At 31.6% G+C, this 18,397-nt stretch overlaps 2 protein-coding genes across 5 annotated transcripts in view; one reads left to right on the top strand and one right to left on the bottom strand.

Moving 5' to 3' along the window:
• Positions 1–9,817, bottom strand: LOC108912721 (microtubule-associated protein RP/EB family member 1). 4 transcript variants are annotated; one of them, XM_018718047.1, is made up of 6 exons: positions 9,705–9,817; positions 8,691–8,959; positions 7,580–7,802; positions 3,477–3,586; positions 3,130–3,264; positions 1–135 (listed from the first exon to the last, which is right to left on the bottom strand). In XM_018718047.1, exons 2-6 carry the CDS (start codon positions 8,955–8,957, stop codon positions 61–63), a joined length of 810 nt encoding a protein of 269 aa, XP_018573563.1. In that variant the 5' UTR covers positions 8,958–8,959; positions 9,705–9,817; the 3' UTR covers positions 1–60. The 4 variants fall into 4 exon arrangements, with proteins under 4 accessions (XP_018573563.1, XP_018573560.1, XP_018573562.1 ...); XM_018718044.1 differs by lacking the exon at positions 7,580–7,802 and adding an exon at positions 5,378–5,621; XM_018718046.1 differs by lacking the exon at positions 7,580–7,802 and adding an exon at positions 5,378–5,621 and having other exon boundaries at positions 1–120.
• Positions 9,818–10,069: 252 nt separating this feature from the next.
• LOC108912723 (helicase SKI2W) overlaps positions 10,070–18,397 on the top strand; it is a 17,888-nt gene continuing 9,560 nt past the window's right edge. Inside the window, exons 1-7 of the mRNA XM_018718049.1 lie at positions 10,070–10,298; positions 10,359–10,572; positions 10,654–10,818; positions 10,878–11,455; positions 11,506–11,780; positions 11,844–12,240; positions 16,491–16,769. Coding sequence (XP_018573565.1) covers positions 10,113–10,298; positions 10,359–10,572; positions 10,654–10,818; positions 10,878–11,455; positions 11,506–11,780; positions 11,844–12,240; positions 16,491–16,769 — 2,094 coding nt within the window. The 5' untranslated portion in view covers positions 10,070–10,112. The remainder of the gene's footprint in view (positions 10,299–10,358; positions 10,573–10,653; positions 10,819–10,877; positions 11,456–11,505; positions 11,781–11,843; positions 12,241–16,490; positions 16,770–18,397) is intronic.

Here is an 18,397-nt window from a genome sequence, read left to right as displayed (position 1 = left end):
TACAAGTTATAAAAATTCCATAACTTAAGGCGATTTTGATTTAAAAGGCGATAAATTTGCTTAGTATTCGTCTTCGTCACCAACACCGCCTTCTATCTCGTCCGGCGGAGCAAAGCCCTCCTGAAAATTTGAAGACTGAATCATAGAAAAGCTGAACCCGTCAAAGGTTACAGAAACGTTTTTTCAAAAATTATATCCTTATAATCCTATATGGGACTATCCACGTCAAATCGATCAAGCTTGTGCCCAAAATTTGAGAGCACCTACGAAGATGGTTTTTGGCTTAAAAAATTCGTCTTTCCAAGTACTTTAAGATGCTAATTGGCAGAATTGAAAAATCCAAGATGGCGGATATAATATGGCGCCTAAAAGTATGAGAAAAATAAATAATCGTCCGATAAACTTCTCATAGTAATCAGATTAACCACAAATTCATACCCAAATAGTCTGAACAGGTGCCCTTGACATCGTTGGACATGAGTATGGAGTTATTTTTTAAAAATTCAAGATGGCGAATTTCATATAGTGACTTGTAAGGCTAAAAAGCCTGAAATCGTCATTCAAAAAGAAGTGAACTGTCAATTTCATCCATAAACCTTATCTGAACAGATATTTCTCATGTTTTTCAGGTCGCTGAAACGTGACGTTGAGTTTGTTTGATAGTATATCATATATCGATTCTAACCGCAAAAATATTTGAAAAATCTCGATACTTAAGCCAAAAACCATCTTCGTAGGTACTCTAAAATTTTGGGCACAGGCTTGATCGATTTGACGTGGATCGTCCCATATATATCCTTACTCTCCCTTCATAAATCACAGTGAAAAAAAAAAAAAACGCCCACAAATTTTTCTTTTTAAACAAAAAAAAAATTGACATGTTTTTAAGAAATTTGTAACTTCTGAAATAGTAAGGGGTACATAATTTTTAAAATGATCACAACGTTCAGGATCTTTACACATAGATCCTATGATGAAATTTAAGGAAGGTAATTCAAAATAAATAAAGTTTTGTCAAAAAATACTTTGTTTCTGAAATACAAGGTGCTGAAAAAATTGAAACTATTTAGCTGTATCTGGAGAATTCATATAGCAATTTTTTTTCCATTTTGACATGGAGAGTACTAATGTGGACCAATTGCTCGAAAAACAAAAATGTTACGCCGCTGGCTATTTAAAATTTTCAATGATTATTAGATGTAAAAGGGATACCTGTACTTGTTAGATGTTTATAAAAAATTAATGTTAAATCAGTGTGTACAGCAGAAAATTCCAGAAAAAAATGGATTTCAATGTTATACTGCATTTACTCGACAATTAACACAAACTTTGCCTCTATTCGACCTACCAAGATATAAACCTTTAAATGTCGGATCAGAATAATACTTTACTTTAAAGGATTACAGCTTATTTGATTAAAAATTAGGTTGCTCTAAATCGTGCAAAATATCATATGGTACTTTAGCAAAGAAATAATATACCGTGCTTTCACGGGAAAACACTACATAGGAGGTGCCTCGGTCAAACTTGTGCGGCTTCAGCGGTGGGGATGTCGATCTCTGCGTGCGGCGCTGTGGCGTATGTGATCACATCTCACATCAGTCAGGTTGCAGCACCCAGCGCTCCCCACCCTTCCGAATTTACGAACTCGAATGAAGCTAATTCCCTATGTAGTGTTGTACGGTGAAAGCACGGTATAATTCAAAATACTCAGCTGTATGTAATTAATAACTGCAATCAGTGCCTGATTTACAGTGGTGGGGGCATGTAGGCTGAAAATTGGTGGGGGCCTATTCAAATTTTAAGAATAAAAAATTATATTTTTCAGAATAATTTTTCTTTCTTGTTCATGATGGAGGTTTTAAAAAAAATTAGTTTTCATAAAAAAAATTTGTGTTAACATGGTGGGGGCCCCTAGTTGGTGGCCTGTATGCTGCAGTCTACACCAGCTTATAGGTAAATCAGGCACTGATTGCAATAGAAAATTAAAATACATTTCTCTCCAAAACTATGTACTTTAGGAGGTATCTGCTTTATACAGTAGCATAGCATTTATTTTTTTATAAAAGAACCCCGAACTACCACTGGTTTTTACATGAAATTGTACATAATGATGAAATTTCGCCATGTCAAAATAGAAAAATTGTTTAATGAGTTTCCATGATATACACAAAAATGGTTAAAATTGTATTCAACTTCCAACACCCTACAACTCGGAAACAAGCATTTATGGGCTAAACTTTGTACTACTTCCCTTAATTTCCTATGTAGGACAAATTGGTGGCGTTTGGACCATTAGTAAGTAGGTATTTTCACAAATACTTAGTTTTTTGGGATACAGGATGGTACGGATTTGTTTTATTAGATAATCCATTGTGTACATTCAACACTTTTTTTAAGAACCGAACAAATGTACAAAATAAATAAATGTGTAACACAAAAGTTGTACGATTTTTTATGAATTTTTTCGAAAATGATAGTTAAAACAATTGAAGACCAAACAAAATGACCGCTTATGTTAACTTTGTTAATTTAAATGGAACACCCAGTATATTTTTACGATAACTTTTTTTTTTAATTTTAGTGAAGATAATCACCTGTACCTACAATTTTGATTGTAGGACATAGCAACAGCTTGCATTATAAAATTAATGGATTTGAAAAATTTCACAATATAATTAACAGATATAATGTATTAAGTTTTATTACATTTTTAAGTGGAAGTTTTAAAAACATAGATTTGGAATGTTTTTTGTTTAAATAGGCATTTCTGTCACACTAAAAAGAAAAATTTTAAATAAATAATCCCTGGCACCAAAATTATTATCAAACAAGTTTTATAAATTTAGTTCGGCCCGTACGAGATATTTCTGATTAGGTAGAACTAAATTTGGAAAATCAACCTTTTGACTGAACTTTCTGGTGTAAGACATTATTTACTTTATTTTTCGGAGTGGAACTGATACTCAAATAAATTCAACAAACAAATAATTACAGATAATAAACTGTTCATAATCACAAGAACAATTTTTTGATCTTAATAACTTCTCAGAAAATTTAAACTGATCAAAATATGAAACAAACATAAAAAACAGGGTTTATTTCATCAAGCAAATTTTTTGTACTTACCTCAGTAGCATATAAAACTTCTAATATCTTTTGAATAATAGGATTTCCGTCTTCACATTCTTGACACATTACTTCTATATCTCTAAGCTTTCCAAAATAAAAATCTCTCTCTTTTTCTAAACCTTCAACTGTTATCTAAAATATATTAATTATATAGGTACATTAAAAATATAGACATAAATTAAAAACCTAAGTATGTATAAATGATTTCAAATTTAGGTCCAGTATTTAGAGGTCCAACTGAGGCCGAGTTATAGCATGATTATATTTTAACTTAATCATCTCAACTCCAAATACTGCTCCTAAGTGAACTCAATTTTGTAGTTTTACATATGTCGTTACCATACCTTGAACTCAGAAATTTGATTTGTTAATTCTTCCATCTTTCCGTTATCTCCAGCCATTCTATTTGGTACTGGTTTAGAAGCAGTTGGTCGGACTGTATTTACTTTGGGCACTACAAAGTCACGCAAAGGTTTAGCACAACATGAACACAAATATAGCATTTTTTTTCTACATTGTTTTTCTGGTGATTTTGATGTTTAGCAAAGCATGGTGAAACATGGAGACAGGGAAGCGTTACATACACTGATAATACGTATAAGCTTTTCTTTTTGCATGTATTATTTTGGAAAAAAAATTGTATTTGTCGAGCACATTTTCATAAATCTTCAATCATCATAGTTTTCCAGGCCAAAGTTTCTTAATTTTTTATTATACATTCTTTTTATACTAATCAATGATATTAACAAAACAAAATTGACGATACTACAACAGTTTGTACACTTCTTTAGGTACAGTTCCAAATATTAAAAAAATATTAATTTCTAAATTTGATCTATTGCCCAGAATATGAAAATTGTAAAGTTGTCTATACATGTTATATTATTTTTTTGCTTTATATTTTTTGAAATTGTACAATTATACTGTGATATTTAAAAATATAAAAAGCCGAAATAGAAACTCATAAATTATTGTATCTTAGAAATCTACGAGTGTTTCTTTTTATAGAAGTAAAAGGATATGACTGGTCTGAAGAAAATGATATAGATGTAACATAAAAACGTTAATTATTTTAATGGTTTTGTCTTTTAGATAGAATATTTTGTTATGATTACAGTGATACAGTCCATACAATATTTGTCGAAATAAAATTCCAGGAAAAAAACCAAAGAAACACGCCTTTGTAACTGCAAAACACAGTATGCACTGCAAACAGCTAGGGTGAACGCCACACCGCCTTTGTCTTTTTACCTCAGGTGTCTAATGCAGTTAATTCCAAGAAAATGACGGAGGAGTCTTCTTGGAATTCTATCGCTACAATTATGGTACGGGCTGTACAGCGTTTGATAGTACTATCTCAAATAGTAAGGCCAATATGTCCAAAGGAAATGTCATAAGCATAAGTCCAAAGGCCCCCATATACCTTGGAACGTGCATTTTAACACTCAGGTTGCAATATGGAGTCAAAAGATTTGTATCAGTCATGACCAGCAGGGACACAGCATCCACAGTCGACAATTCTGGCACAAGTTTCAACATTTATGAGTTCATTGGAATTGAGAGGAATTCTTGTTTAAACTCATACATTTGGAATACCAAATCCAGGCATTATGCTGGTAGAAAGTCATGATTCAATGTGTATAGAGCAGCTAATACAGATGCCATGTGTCATGATTCTCAGGTTAATGCATGTATCGCTGCATGTTTCAATGTGTATGGGGGCTTTGACATATTAAGGTTATAAAACACTTTATTAGATATATCTTTACTATTAAAGAACCTTACATCACTGTAACCAAAAAGAGTTCCATTTACTAAAATCAAGTTCCCTGTTATACCTGAAAAATTAACAGTGGAAATGAATGATCTAGAACTGGATTCAAATCCTGAAATGTGCAAATCAAAAGAAGAATACACTTGACGTAGAATGGACTGGAATTATGTAACAGCTCTGAATGAAATGGGTTCAATTCTCCGTTACACTACTTTGGTTTCATAGTCTCATCAGAACAAACATATCTATTTACCCTCAAACGTAAGTCAAATTTGACATCAATCGGACAATTCATATAAAAGTTAGAGTATACCTTTAAAAAAAAATTCTTTATATATGTAATTTTGAATGTTCTTGGGCCTTATTTAGCTAAAAATAAATGATCATAAGACATAATTACATTTAAGAAACTCTGGCCAGGGAAACGATTCCTATTATATGGTACAATAAGCAATTAATTCATGAACATACTAGCTCGACCGATTGGTTTTGACTTTGCTGGTGATGGGGGTTGAGCAGCGACTGGTTTCCTGGCCATCAGAGAATTTCCTTTAGGGGCATTGGCGCCACCGGCTCCCATTCCTTCGCCACCTCGTGCTCCCAGGGCATCGTATTCAGTTCCCCGGTAATTCGCATCAAAGAATTTCTTGAACCATTGCAAGAACTCAAAGTTGTCCTGGAATCTACCCTTCACCAACTTGTCTATTGGCACTATCTACATTTCCGCCATGACAAGGCAAAAAGAAAAGAACAAAATAAAAATAACGCCAAAGCCGCACGGTGCACTAGGGGTAAAATAAATATAAATGGGGACAATGTTCCATGGATACCAAATGAGTTTCAAGGATTATCACATTACAACATCAGGATTTGTCTCATATTTTTTAACTACAAAGACAATGTAAGGACCCAACCATATCTATTATGTAAAAATTTTGAGGCTATAAACATTTTTGATGTACATCACAGGATAACAATCAATTCCATCTAATTATTGTAGATATAATAAAATTGATTTAAAACCATAAGTATAATTGCAATAACTGGCATTTAATTTCCACACATATATTTTGTAACACATCCCAATGGAAAATAAAAGAACATACAATTCTAGACACAAACCACAGAACATTGCACTAAAGGATTAGTAGTAAACTGAGATAAACGATAAATTCATTCCCGATACCATGCCAAATATTTCTGTATGCACAAGCATTTTGAAGGGTGATTGTTTGTAATATTACCCCTGATTTGCAAGGCTTCGAGAGATGAAAACTTGAAGCCATAATTTGAAGGTTTTATTTGATAGATATTTAAATCTGGTGACCCTGACCCCAATTTTCATCAATCTAAATGGAATAACTCAAGACCTATTTGAGGTAATGTGACATTTTATTTTAATTTAAGCACTCTCAATAATGAAGCATTCTATGACCTATGTTTATACAACCTTTTTTTCTTAGAATGAATCTTTTCTAATGACATAAACCTGACATATGTATCAAATTTGAAAAGTATATTACTCTTTATTTATATCAAGACAACACTTCCCGTTGGAATCATGAGAGACGAACGTATACATAAAAATTACCATCCCTCTTTGTGCTAACTAATAAATCAAAATTTAGACATAATACATATCACACACAAAAATTGCACAACTTTGGGTTGCATGTCCTTGTATATTTTTTATTTGATATAATTTATTTATACAAGATGTCTCATTAAAACTGCAACATAGGTCTTACATTTCACTGCATATTGAAAAATATATCAACTATAAGTTTATTTAGAAAAATTTGATTTATTTTTAGTTTATCTTAATATTAAAACAATATTTAGTGTAGGTTCATTTTAATTGAAATGGCCCATCATACTTTTTTTAACAATTACAGTAGAGTTCAGTTATAACATTCAACAGACAGTAAAATTGTGTCATACTAACGGACTAAGTAATAAGCAAAATGAATATTATATATGTACCTGTGAGCCAGCACCAAAGTTTTAGAAAAGGGTCATAGTATCAATAACCGAACAAAATAATTCAAGATTAGATTATAAATGACGTCATAATAATCAAAATTGTTATAAACGAACTGAAATCCACAATACGAGGTCAATCATTAAAAAAGTCATAATAACCACTGTTAGATGTGTATATTAGTATATTCAAGAACAATGCCACAAGATAATTTCAGCGATTCTAAAGCAGTTTTTTCACACAACTGGTGCTGATGGAACTAACATTTTTCTTTTTTGATAAGTTAGTATGTTAGTGTTTTAGTTATGGAGCCAACCCTTTACAGTAATTAAACTTTAAATTCAAATGCCAATTAATGTGTGTGCTAACTAAAGGATCTATGATTTCCAAAATTTTCAAGAATTCTTTGGATAGACAGCTGTTTGATATTTTTCATATAAACCCGAGACTTCGGGTATTTATAGATAATTGCAAATCAGCGGTATTTCCCGAAAACCTACTCTACAGTGACAGACAACAGCTTTCATTTTCTTCCTCAAAGCAATGAGTAAAAATGGACAGTACACAATTTAGATGATCATTATCGACCTATAATTTATAACTTTTAGTTTTTAAATATCTCGTTTTGTATATCTCACGGTGATAACGATCAACTAGCCAGTGTACACTGATCGCAAATGAATGAGCGTTACCCTGTCTATTCTGTATATGAGGTTTTTGGGTTGTATGATGTGGAATAATTCCACTTCCGTGGCTATTGTTGTTGGCAGCAGAGCCAATCATGATGCCACCCCTTGCATCTAAGCCATCATAGTCCCTCCCATCATAATTGGCATCGAAAAATTTCTTGAACCATTGCAAGAATTCAAAGTTATCTTGGAAACGGCCTTTTATCAATTTATCTACAGGTATAATCTACAATATTTTATGTAGCTTTTTATTTTTTACAATAATAGTAGTTTGCTTCCAGTTGTTTCAGTTAGCAGCCATCAAAAAATGTATGACTCAATTCAATATCATAATATCAAAATGGCAAGATGAAAGAATTTTAAAAATCAGTGCAAATACATTGAAACAAATATATTGAAGCAATCAAATACTGAAATAATATTATAGGCAATTGGAATACATAATAAAACAGTACAATAGAAAAAAAAAAACAGAATAAGGCATTGAATTTTGTATCTGAATTTTAAGGATGTAAATGCTGAATTCTTTTATTTGACAGAAATTTACTTTAGGTAGAGTGAAAAAGATAAAACTCCACATGGTTAAAACCCTAACTTTCTATTACTTTTAATTTTGAAGATAATTTTTGAAAGCAACTCATATTTTTTTTAAACATGTCAATTCAACAATATACAACTGTTTCCATTTGAAATAAGTAGGGTGGCACCTTCATTAAAATAAGTGGCATGTAGACAGAGCAACTTTTGCATATTTCCTTTTATTTTGCTCTGCTACAGAATTAGAGGCCATGGTTATACCCCCCTGTATATTAATAATAACAAACATAAGAAAATCCCAAACCAATGGGACACTATAAATATTAAATTAACTTTTCTGTTTATACAACAAACAGTTAACACATTTTTTGTATTGTTTTTCAATTTTTTAGTCTTCATATTTTAGATATTCTTACTTAAACTTAGAGTTCAATGTGACTGATCCTTAGGATACATTTTTTTTAATTCTAATTTTCAAATTGAAAAAAAAATGAATTACAATTTTCTTTAAGAAAATGACAAGCAGCTGACTAAAACAACTAGGGTTTAGCAGTTACTTAATGATAAAAATTATTACCTTATCTACCGACATCTTTTTAAAGCTAGCCTGTAATATTTTGAAATTCTGAATATATTCATGTTCTAAGTTTGTTTTGAACTTGACTCTTTTGAGTTGGACAGATCCAGGAAATAACATATCCATGAACTGACAATAGGCTGCGCCAGTACATAATTCTTCAATTTTACCAAAACTACTTTGTAAGCATTCGTTCACCCATGCCAACATGTCATGGCGTGACAGATTTTCAGATGTGACATTCGTTGAATAAACATTTACCGCCATTTCTGAAAACAAAAATTTATGATTCATTATAAATTAAGTTTTATGTCACTGTCATCTTTAGTCTGCAGCACTACAATCTTCAAACTGATTTTAAGAAAATGTATGTACCTTAAACAAGATATAAAAACCTTTATTTCTTAAACCATTTTCACTTTAATGGTAAATGAATGGATTCTATTCTATTTTCTATTCAAATAGTTCTTATAATTATGAAGCGAAATTGATTCATATTGTGGAAATAAAAATAAAATAACTTTTTGTTCCTAAAATCTATATTATCGAGACCGGATATGCATCGGCGTACGTCATCAATACCAAATTTGTACTTGGTGCACTTGCTTAGAAAACCGGAAATTGCGGTATAATTTGTAGAAACTATAAAATTTGAACTAACCGATAAATTACTTGGAACAAAAAATTATTGCATACCGGTTTTTTTTTCAAGATGTCCCGTTACCGACTACACATTAAACCAACGCGCAGATTCTAAAAATAAAACAAATATTTTTACTAATTTTAAACAACAGAAAAGAGTTTATAATTGTAACGAAAAATACTGCATTAATTAACACGTTCATATATTCAACCCCAAAATTTCTAATATTCAAGGCATTCTCTAACATTGACATTTCAATTTCTAATGTCATTATCAGTTATAGATTGTCTGCAGCAAATAAAATGTTAATAACATATTTACTAAAACTTATGTAGCACGAATAGGTAATGTAAAAGAAAAGGAATACTTACTTGAATTAGAAAATGCGATATTCCAAACACAAAAATATCTATTGGGAGTGGTTCAATCAACACAGAAATTCATCACCCGGCCAATCGGCCATTAGACTAAAAAAATTGACAAACATTAAGAAATAAAAATCACTATTTTCTATTTTTCTGTTCATGGTGATTTTCTACTCAAATTTAATATCATAAAAATTTTAATATTTTTCATTAAATTAAATTGTAAAGTATATGAAGAATATTATTTTAGCTTGTCTGAAATAATATACAATTCTAGAGATAACAAATTTTAGAAAATAAAATTTAAGTTGGTATTGGTAAACTGGTTTAACGAAAATTGAAAATTTATTTAATATCTAACCTAACCTAACGCCTAACTTGTTTTGTTTGTCAAATTTTATTATAAAATAAGAAATGAGTTTTTCTGATGATATTCCTCCCGTTTTACCTGACATAGAAGATGATTTAAAACAATTTCTTTTATGTCCTGAAAACCTTCCAATTCATCAATATGAGAGAAATCAAGAATTTTGGCCACGAAAACCTAATCCGATAGAACTTCTAGAATTTGATGTTTCTCCACCATGTACAACATTAAAAGTACATATAAATTATTAATCAATGTATATGAGTTCTTCTTCACTATATTTACAATTGCAGGTGCAAAGAGATCCTAATACGGGTGAAATTATTGGATTCAAGGAGGTACCTATTCAGGGTGCTGGGGCTACTGCAAAAAATTCTATGTCCTTAAATAGGACACCGCTTCCTCCTTCGGAAGCAACTAAGGGAAACGCATTGTTTATGCCATTTTTACCTGGTAGTTTTCCTAATCCTGTGTTAAATCTACCAAAAGAAGATATTTCCAATACAGGTATTTTTAATTTTAAAATCTTTTTTATATAAGATTTTTTAATATTAAATATTTCGTAATGATTTATAATGTATATTTTAGAACTCTTAACTGTTCCACCAGGATTTGAAGAGGGACTGGTTTTTGCTGAAGATGGAGTTACTGTAGTAACGGATTCAGATATTGCTATTGGAAAGCAAATTTTAGATGATTCTAAAAATATTATTAATCTATTAGATATAGTACAGAAAGAACAATATTTATTCGGTAAATATTCATTGTTATTTTGATTTTTTATATATTTTTTTTAATTAATGGATATTTAGATTCTTGGGATAACAGAAAGGAAGAAAAGGAGGAAGAAACAATCGAGTTTCCTTCTGAGACATTACCTGAAGAAGAGGAAATTTTGCCTAAAGAAGAGCTAATTTTGAAAATCAGTACAGTTCCACCACAAACTGAGTGGAAGGGAAGTGAATGGGCTATATTGTTAGATGCCACTAAACCTGTAAAGAATTTTAAAGAAAGAATTCCAGAAATGGCTATTAAATTTCCATTTGAACTGGACAACTTCCAAAAATTAGCAATTTTACAACTAGAACAGCACAATCACATATTTGTTGCAGCTCATACATCTGCTGGGAAAACTGTGGTGGCAGAATATGCTATAGCGTTATCACAGAGACACATGACGAAAACCATTTATACTTCTCCTATTAAAGCACTATCCAATCAGAAGTACAGAGATTTTAAATCAGTTTTTAAAGATGTTGGACTTATAACTGGAGATTTTCAAATAAATCAGACTGCATCTTGTTTGATAATGACTACAGAGATTTTAAGATCAATGTTGTACTGTGGCAGCGACATTACAAGGGATTTAGAGTATGTTATTTTTGATGAGGTAAATATACAAGAAAATATAAAAAGAAACTTCCATAAGTCTCCTTTCAGGTACATTATATAAACGATAGAGAACGTGGACATGTCTGGGAACAAGTCTTAATCATGCTACCTGCCCACGTGTGTGTTGTTCTCTTAAGCGCAACAGTTCCAAACACCATTGAGTTTGCCGACTGGCTTGGTAGGACTCATCAGAGGAAAGTGTATGTTGTAACTACATACAAAAGGCCTGTACCTCTTCAACATTATCTGTATACTGGCACAGGAGGAGGTTCAAGAGACAACAGATTTAAAATACTGGATGCTGATAAGTGGCTAGTTAGTGGGTAAAAATTCAATATTATAATCAAATAATTCAAAGTTAACAAAACATATATTTTGTATTTCAGGTATATGAAAGCTAAAGAGACTATCAAACCAAACAACCAGAAGATTATGTATCAAAAGATGACTCCAGCGCAAGAGAAAAATCTTTGGTCCGGTCTAATTGATCATTTGAAACGTAACGACTTATTACCGGTGGTAGCATTTACTTTCTCTCGGCAAAAATGTGACAACAATGCCAACAATCTAACGAATTTGGATTTAACAACTCAGAAAGAAAAGGCACATATAACAATGTTCTTTAATAAATGTGTTAGGTGTCTTAAAGAACCTGATCAGAATATTCCGCAGATACTTAAAATGGGTGATATTTTAACTAGGGGTATAGGTGTCCATCACAGTGGAATTTTGCCTATTATAAAAGAAATTGTGGAAATGCTCTTTCAGCGAGGTCTAATAAAGGTATGTTTGCAAATAAATTTATTCAAATATTTACGATATTATTATTAAAACGTTGTTTAATGAAAATATGAGACATGTGTCTTATTTATTTTATCTACAAGTGACTGTAATTTTACAAGTATAAAAACGAAATATGTTTCTTTGATATGTGACAGTGGCGGCTTGCCAGGTGACGCAAGTGACGCACCAATTCACCTAAAATTTCCCTTGGTTGTGCAATTTAACATTATTTTTAATTTTATATGAAATTTATAATTTAGGTATAATTCTATATTGAAAACAGTGGCGGCGCGTGAACATTGATTTAATGTGTTCTGCTTAGGGTTGTTACATTTGTTGAATTGAATTCTGGAATATGAAGTGCCCGGAGTCTCTAAATGGCGCCGTATGCGAAAAATTTTAAAATTTTCAAGGTCACGCGTTTTCCTGGCACTTCTGAATTTCAAGGAACAACCCATTTATACAAAAATACAGATTTTCACAAGAATGATTTTTGAAATTGATACCTTTTTGAAATATCTATTTACGAATTACCTACTGATGGTATAAATAAATTGGAATAAACTAAATATATTTTATTAAATTATTGAATATTGTTTATAAACATAAAAATCGTTTGTGAAATTTACCAACGATTCAACGAATTTTAATTTTCCTCGGCGTGTTATGATTTTTTCTTTATCTTTTTTTATATATATGTAAGTAGATTATATTATATTCCGGGAGTTATACGTGCAAATCCGAAATCCGGGACCATACAGCTAATTCCCGGTACAATCACAGAAAATCCCGGTCATACCCATGTGGGTAGATGTTCTTTTAATATGTCGTCAAGATCTGCACTAAAATTTATGAGTCCACGAAACACGTCAGGGTTGTCCGAATTTTTGTCTCGTCGTGTCCGCGAAGTGCTAATTCGAAGCTCCGCAAAATTTTATGCAATCTATGATTTTAGATAATACATAATGATTTTTCATTACCTGTTCATTGTGTTTCCGTATATTATCCCAATATTTCAGAATCTAACTGACTTCTTATGTTTATTTTACCTAAAGACTTAATGACTTAAATCTTTCACACTGTATATTGTCCATGCTTTATCCCCACCGAAAAGTAAGCACGGAAAACAAAACAATGTATTTTTTAAATCACACCCGCACACCCACTCTGCTTTTGTGTATACATTATTGTTAAATTGTCTTTTATAACTTTTACTTCGGCTTGTTCCACTAACTTCAAAATTTAATTGTGGTGTTGGCCCACCTAATTCTTTTATTTTTAGTTTATCCTCATAAGGCAGAGAACCAAATAAAGTTTTTTTTTTAAATGAAACGCTATTCATTTTAATAACTATAATATCCGTAGCCGCCTAAACGAAAATATTCACACGAGCCGCTCGCAGAAATAAACCACCACATACCACGTACGAAATATTACTGCAGCAGTGGCTCTCGCTGTTGCAAACGCAAAAGCCTCTATCTTGGTGTACTGGGTCACGTGCCTGATTCGCCAATAAAAACGAAGGACGCATCTAATTGTTCGCTGTGCACACATTTTGTATATGAGGTTGCATACATTAAGGAGAGTAGCTCGCGTCGCAATAAATAATAATATAAGCTCCTAGATTTATTTTAGCGCGAGTACATTTGGATTCTTTAAATATTTTGTTGATATTTAATATGATTAAATATATAAAATTTTATGTGTTCTGCATCTCTGCAGCTCTTATGGTAAAACCGCCACTGATTGAAAATATATTGTGTTTGTTTGTTTTATACGTTGAAAAAAACAGAATATAGCGTGGTGAACGCCTTCTAAAAAAACATTGCCTTCATTGAGCGCAAACATCTATCTCGTACCATACAGCATATAGAATAAGCAAATGACGCTGATCGAAATCAATTTGTATTCCGCTTCACTTCATAGCGTTGTTTATGACGGTGGTCATGGCAACGAAGTGGTCAACACGTAAGTAAACTACGGCGTGGATGAATGAGTAATGCGGAAATTGAAGCAGCATCGTTATCCCCTTTAAACAGTTTATACAATACGTCGCCCAGTGCACGATTATAATGGTTAATATTCGTTTTGCATAATAATTGTAGAAATATTTCCTATGTACGATCCAGTTTGTATTTATTGGAAACGCCATTTTCCAGATGGAAAATTGAGGAAAAATATGATTTTTTAAATTGCAAGAGATCTGTGCCTTCTCTCGATGTAGAAAAAAGGGGGAAGTCAAAAGACAAAGTGAACTCGTATGTTCGGAAGTTTCGGAATGAATGGTAATCGGAGTATAAGTCATTGTGTGGAAGTGTTTATTTAAAAAAAACTGTTCTGTATGCCGTGTTTAATTGTGGGTGTAAACTCGGGCGTGTGGAATAAGGAGGGATTTTGCAATTTTGTGAACTTCACATGAGGCTATCGTAACCACGAAGCTTCTTTGGAATATATTATACGGTGTGCGTTAAAGTTCGCAGAATTAAGAAGAAACCTCAATACAATCGAATTCGCCGCTTAACATCTGTATCTCTACCTTTCATTAAGTCCACGAGCCGAACTAATATTTCTATTTTTTATAAGATCTAAATGAAAATCCTTCGCGTGAACGTCAGTTTTGCGGTAATATTGCAAATGCAACTAAAAACTTCCAGATACAATACCATAATGACATCAATTTACGAAAGGGAGTTCATCGATTTTCCTTTATGATTTAATCATTATACATAGGAACTTAGAAATGTTGTTCATTCAGAGAATGTATTTCAGGCACTTACCATTCTTTGGGTCACGTGGTGTTTAATCCATGGATTTGTCGTACAGGGTGTTACACTCCACTGTACGGGTCACTTAATTTAAAATGAATAAGAAAACATTAGAACTTCTTAAGGAAGATTTTTAATAACAATGTATAAAATTATAACAAACAGAACAACTACATATAACACAACAGATTGAAATAAACATTATCAATGACTATTTAGCATGCGACATTGTGATTTCAGAAATTGGGGGAATTGTGGACACATGGCAAAATTTGGAATAAAATTAACAAGTTAACCCGAGACTCTAAAGTTAAATAGACCGAACTGTCTGGAAGCCCAAGGAGAACTCCCTATCTGAGATCTCACTGGACTTCAAAATTTTTTGCTTCTATCCCACCCATATGGAGTTGGGAAATCTTGTTATCATCTTATTTGCCAATTCAGACCTTCTTTATGCCTTCAAGTACTTGTTGCCTTGTGGGTTTTATATATAACTCTAATCTTTGACTTCCTTCGCCGTGACCTTGTACGAGAGTGGGATAGTCAATTTTGTGTTAAAGCTATTTTTTGTAACTAGGAAAGCCCCCCTAAAGATCTAGCTCTATATCTCTTTCTTTGTCGTTATTATCTATACAGTCTAACTCTTATTTAAATATATTTATATGGGAGTTCCTACGCTTTTTTGTCCTATTTTCGCAAGTTCGTATGATTAACAAATATGGATTTTTCCCTTCTAGTCTCGAAAAGATGATTGCCAGCTGGCCAAAAATGTTTGCGAGTATTCTTATTCAAAATCAGAATCAGTTGAAATTTTGCACAGATTTTCTTCCTTATGCCAACACTTCTATTGTGTAAGATCCACTACCTGTTCCCACTTTCTATTAGACGACGAATTAAGCTAGACAAAGATATCATGGCTGACATCAATTCTGATATGTTTCTACGTAATATATAGCAGCCTAATTAGCATTGGTGCAAAAACTTTACAAATATGTTACAATCTCTTATATACCAAGTAATGTCTCGAAATTCTACAAAAGTAAAAAATGCAAGAAAGAAATGCTTGGTCTAAAAAATAATATCTTTAAATCTTAAGTGTCCTTAGGAAAAAACTGGAGTAGTTATCAATGTACAATTTTTTTTTATCAAAATTACACAAAATTTCAAAAAAAACAGCAGTGTTATTAATACTAATATTAATATATATTTTTAATTGTTATTTCAACCCCCTGCATCTGGAAGAAACATTTAAATGATTAAGTGACATAAGGAAACTCAATATTTTCAACCAAAGAATATGCAATTATTTTTTTTTATAACATTCTGTAGTTCGTTTAGAAAGTTCATCGAAAAAGAGAAATTTCTATATACATTTTTTCTTTTGGCTATCAGAACTATCTAGAAAAAAATCTTTTATCTTTACAATATTTAAAGCCTTGCTCCTACTTGAACAAAAGTATAAAACGAAATGTTACTTTTCCGTAGCTCTTGTTTGCCACAGAAACATTTGCCATGGGTGTAAATATGCCAGCTAGAACTGTTGTCTTTGATGCTATAAAAAAACACGATGGAAAAGAGCTCCGAGATTTGGCACCAGCAGAGTATATTCAAATGGCTGGAAGGGCCGGTAGAAGAGGCCTTGATAGTGAAGGAACTGTCATTATTTTATGTAAACATGCCGTGCCAGCTGAAGAAAATTTGAAAAAGATGATGCTCGGTAAACCTAGTTCTTTAGTAAGCCAGTTTCGGCTCACTTATGGCATGGTAAGAGTTTTATTTATAATTTAGTTTTTCATCTTGTACTTTATAATTTGTCTTCTTTCAATTTACATACCAGATTTATTTTAGACTGTTGTGTATTTATCAAAATAAGATTTGAATTAAAAATATGATAATGTCATATGAAAAATTCAAAAAACGTCGAGTAATGTACGTGTTGCAGCATACTGCATATTATTCTATTTTTTTAATTAACAGTTTTATCGTTTATAACAGTAACTTAACAAAATTAATTGAAAAATGTTGAATAAAAAAAATAAAATCAACAGTGTACCTGAACATAAACATTCCTTACTTTTTTAAAAATATATTATATAAGTTTATTATAAATGCACGATTTCAATCATTCAATGTGCCAACTTAAATTTCTAGTCACACTGAGATAGCATGTTTTTACCTAAAGATCTGACAAGGAGAAGGTAAGGTAGTCGGATTTTTGTAATTTTTAATATTTATGGTACGTGTAGTTTGGACCTTGAATAAGAATTTTCCGAAGTAGTTCGACGCAACATAAATTATCGAGGTAATCGATTTTGAAGTTTTACCTGACAGCTAAATCCACTAGATGTGACACATTCTTCAACAGGGAGCGTGGCCTAATTGATAGTGTTCAGGACTGACAGTCATGAGATCGCTGGTTCGAGTCCGTCGCATAACATTTTTTTTTTTTTCAAAACGCACCATATGGTTTTTTATTATTTTTTTCATCTCGAAAATTATGAACAAACGAAATATTATAATAAATACTTATGTATATGTAGGAATATTCTTCAAATATTTCATAAAAATGCACAATTGGTTGATAAACAATATTTATTATGAATTAACAATAAAGTTTCTTAAAAAAAACAAACGAGGTCAGGTAGGTTTTTTATTTTATTTTTAGTATTTGACATTTTATGCAGTGTGGCATAAGCCAGAATGATAGTTATCATAGAAACATGGGAAGCGGAAATTTTTTAAGCATCTAGTATGTCGCGTAAATGTTATGTTTTTACAGGCGCATTTTGTTTTCAAAATATCGACGTTGAAGTAAATTTCGTTAACATTTTGAAAGATTGTTCTTTCATCACACAGTTTCGATGCTTCTCTACCCTTTGTGAAATTTACCGAAACTTTTTATGCCCGAGCAGGTGTGTTTTGTAAGCGGTTTTTTTAAACACGGTGGATGACCCACACAACCTAGCTCAAAATGTTAATTAAACACTTGAAGAATATTCCTACATACAGTTCTCATAATATTTCGTTTGTTCATAATTTTTGAGACCAGAAAAAGAAATAGAAAGGAAGCTAGATGCTTAAAAAATTTCTACATCCCATTTTTTATGATAGCTACCATTCTGGCTCGTGCCACACTGTGTAAAATGTCAAATACTAACATAAATATAAAATAAAAGAATATCCTACCTGACCTCGTTTGTTTTTTTTTTTAATGAAATCTTATTGTTAATTCATAATAAATATTGTTTATCAACCAATTGTGCATTTTAATGAAATATTTGAAGAATATTCCTACATATACATAAGTATTTATTATAATATTTCGTTTGTTCATAATTTTCGAGATGAAAAAAATAATAAAAAACCATATGGTGCGTTTTGAAAAAAAAAAA

This window comes from Anoplophora glabripennis, unplaced genomic scaffold (genome assembly GCF_000390285.2).
Source record: "Anoplophora glabripennis isolate ALB-LARVAE unplaced genomic scaffold, Agla_2.0 scaffold879, whole genome shotgun sequence".
Lineage (NCBI taxonomy): Eukaryota > Metazoa > Arthropoda > Insecta > Coleoptera > Cerambycidae > Anoplophora > Anoplophora glabripennis.
This window is presented reverse-complemented; position numbering and strand designations above follow the sequence as displayed.

Bases quoted from the DNA above. Each gene is read 5' to 3' on its own strand.
- LOC108912721 (XM_018718044.1), bottom strand. From the start codon at position 8,957: ATGGCGGTAAATGTTTATTCAACGAATGTCACATCTGAAAATCTGTCA. The intron at 5,622-8,690 runs GTAATAATTTTT...GCGGAAATGTAG, and splicing joins AAAAGATGTCGGTAGATAAG to ATAGTGCCAATAGACAAGTT. The intron at 3,587-5,377 runs GTATGTTCATGA...GTGACTTTGTAG, and splicing joins AAAACCAATCGGTCGAGCTA to TGCCCAAAGTAAATACAGTC.